At 49.9% G+C, this 3274-nt stretch overlaps 1 protein-coding gene across 1 annotated transcript; it reads right to left on the bottom strand.

Annotated features, from left to right (window-relative positions):
* Positions 1-579: 579 nt before the first annotated feature.
* LOC146860578 (endogenous retrovirus group PABLB member 1 Env polyprotein-like) lies at positions 580-1413 on the bottom strand. The gene has a single exon (XM_085646159.1). It carries the CDS (start codon positions 1411-1413, stop codon positions 580-582), a length of 834 nt encoding a protein of 277 aa, XP_085502285.1.
* Positions 1414-3274: the final 1861 nt, after the last annotated feature.

The raw sequence follows: 3274 nt of genomic DNA, 5'->3' as shown, positions 1-3274 counted from the left end.
ACAGCTTACACATATTTATAGCGCTAGCCACGCCCATTTGTACAATACACAGTTCCTCATTTTGATAAGTTCCTCATTCTGACAAGTTTTTCGTCAGTCTTGTGGTGCAATCGTGGTCAGGGGACATCTGTTCTCTGATTGCACAATGTCCACAGCCCCGTGCTTCCTTGCCCAACTGGTGTGGTCATGGGGCACAGCCTCGTGCTTCCTCTATTAGTTGGTGTGGTCACAGTGCACAGCCTTGTGCTTCCTCTATCAGTTGGTGTGGTCACAGGGCACAGCCTTGTGCTTCCTCTATCAGTTGGTGTGGTCACAGGGCAGCTGGTCGTGACAGGTTGAGTTATCAACAATGGACAGGATGTGGCTGAGTCTCTGGCACAACTGGGGGGTGAGGCACACAGGCAGCTTCTCGGAATCGGCTCGACCACAAGAGCAGGGAGGGTTGGGCAAGTTTCAACAGGGACGTGGAAAGCAATTCTTCATCAGGTTGCTGAGAGCATGGCAACACAAAATGGAGTCATGTGGGTCATTTTAAAATACAGTTCAACAGTCCCTCTTTTTGCCATGCAGAGGCAACAATCAGTCGTCATCCAGGTCAATGTCCATCATCTCCTGGACCTCTTTCTCGATCATCATCATGGCATTGTGATGGTGTGAATTTACTTGTTTGTGTGCCAAAGAGGTGGCACAGAGCCCACACAGCGCGGGCATGCATTGAACACAGAGGCAGCAAGAGAACAATGCGGCTGCAAGGATTGCAATGAAAATCATTATCTTCCATCCCCACCGAGATACAATGCTCCAAAACCAGCCTGTTAGGGACCATGATCCCTCATCCTGATGAATGTCGGAAGCAATCTTGTGGAGCTTCTGGATTGCTTGATAAACTGTCGGTGCATTGTCGGGGATGTAAATGCAGCAACTTATTTTGATCAATGTGCAGACTCCTCCACAGTCTGCCAGTACTATGTCAAGCACCATTCTGTTCTGTAAAGTCATGAGGCGGTCCGCTTGAAGTTCAGCCGTGATGTTACTGAGGGCACCGGCAGTTGCGTTGATGGTGGCTTCTACCACCCTGGTGAGATGTCGGAGATTGCGACTATTGACCATAGGGCCCCAAAAGGGGAGAAACCCTTTAGCAAAGTCACCAAATTCTTGGCCAGCTGTGTCTTCAGTATCAACCACACCTCTCTTCTGGATGTGGTGTTTTGCATCGGCTGTGTAGGTGGGGGGGAGCAACCAAGCAATGTAACAGGTGCCTGCCCAAGACTTGGGCAGCCAGGTGTAGGCCTTGTTCCCACACACAAAGTACGTGTTCAGTGAGGACACCAGAGCTGGGAGAGTCGAACCATTGAGCTGGAGTGTGTAGGCACAGTCACTTTCTCCCACCCATACTGTTCCACTGCTCTTCATGCAGTATTTCCCGGGATGTGGGTAGACAGGGAGATCTCTGATAGGTGGCAGTCTTTTCTTTCCCCCACCATTGTAGATGTTCGATGATTAGAAAGACCCATGATTGTCCTCATATTCATTCTTGTCTGCTGAATCTTTATTCATGCTTGGCCACTCCGCAGCCATGATGTGGCAGAATGCTTGTCTGCTACTGATCTTTCCCAGGGATCGTGTGGATGTGTCACCTGAATAGAATGCATCAAAGAACACAGTGTACCAGCCGTAGGCCGAGCCAGCTCGAGAAAAAGGAGCAGGAATCAGGGGCATCCCAGTGCTTGCAGTATGGGTCAGCAACCCACATACCCAACAGTTTGTCATGTTCACCACAAGCTGGTTCTGGTGTAGCATTTGAATGAAAGTGTTGTTAAAGTAACCTGTCCTTCTGTTTCTCTCATGGGTGGGTAATGACACATGTTGATGAGGCGATTCTGTAGTGGTAGGCGGCTCAGATGCTGCAAGGGTAGCGTGTATTACCCATCCGAGGCAGGCCAGTCCCAGTGAAATAGTCATTAATACGATTAGACAGATCGAGTACCGGCCACGTATTGTCTTCATGTACTCTTGTTTCTTTATTGCTTTGCTCTTCAAGCCTTCAGTGTTCATTTTGTTCATCGTCTGCTTCACTTGGTCTTCCCTAGTTGCTGCCTGTGATTGGTGGTTGCTTCACCGGTCAGTGATTCCGGCGGCCCTATTGGCACGTTCCGGTCCGCTGTACCGGCTCCGGCCAAAAGAGAAAAATAAAAAAAAATGTGCCGGTGTATCACAGCCCTGCAGCGGTTTGTCGGACCATGTCAAGCAGAGGGCAGAGACCCTTGTCTCTTCAGTCCTTTTTTCTGGGTCGGAGGTTGTACCGGGTGGACCTGGGCATTGTCTGATCAGGAAACAAAGGCTCTGGCTGTTGAGTGTCCCGCAACCTCAGATGCGGAGGAACTGCAGATTGCAGGATGTCGTCGTCCTCTCGTTCAGATGAAGCCCAGGCAATGTTGGCGTCACTGAAGGGTACAAAGCGCGGGACTCTTTCACATTCGTCGTCTCCCAGGCCTTCCTTGACCCACCGGTCGTATGGTAGTGGTAGAGGCACCTTCTTACAATGCACTCCGTAGACCCAGTTTTTTCTTCCTGCCACCTTCACTGCAGACCTGGTAGCCAGCAACACTTGCTGGGGCGGCTTCCACCTCGGCTCCAAGTTCTTTGTTCTCTGGAAGTTCCGGATGCAGACCCAGTCACCAGTCTGGATGGTGTGACCAGGGCCCTCTGGTTTGGGTAGCAGGATATCTTGTACCTGACGATGAATGAGACGTAGGTTAGTGGTCAATTCATGAAAATAATCAATCAACAATGGGTATTCAATGTCAGAGTACTTCTTGGGGCGGGGTACTCCTCAAACATTTGCTGGCCGACCAAACACTATTTCGTACGGAGATAGTCCAGTACGAGAATGTGCCGTGGCTCCAGTTGATAGGAGGGCAAGGGGCAGGGCGTCCGGCCAAGACAGTCCTGTGTCACCCTGGATCTTTGCCATTTTTAATTTTAGTGTTCCATTGTGGCGCTCAACCAAACCTGCTGACTGGGCGTGATTGGCGGCATGGAATTTCTGTCTGATCCCCATCCCTACACACACTTTCTTCATTATTTCCCCTGTAAAGTGGCTTCCGTTGTCGCTCCAGATAATTCTGGGCATCCCAAATCTGGGAAAAAATTCTTTCAACAGTATTTTGGCAGTGCTTATAGCAGTGTTGTCTTTAAGGGGGTAGGTTTCGATCCACTTACTAAAGGCACACACAACTACCAGGACATATCGGAGATTGTTGCATCTTTCCAT

This window comes from Triturus cristatus, chromosome 3_1 (assembly GCF_964204655.1).
Source record: "Triturus cristatus chromosome 3_1, aTriCri1.1, whole genome shotgun sequence".
NCBI classification, from domain to species: Eukaryota; Metazoa; Chordata; class Amphibia; order Caudata; family Salamandridae; genus Triturus; species Triturus cristatus.
The sequence above is the reverse complement of the archived record's forward strand: the minus strand, read 5'-3'. Positions and strand labels throughout refer to the sequence as shown.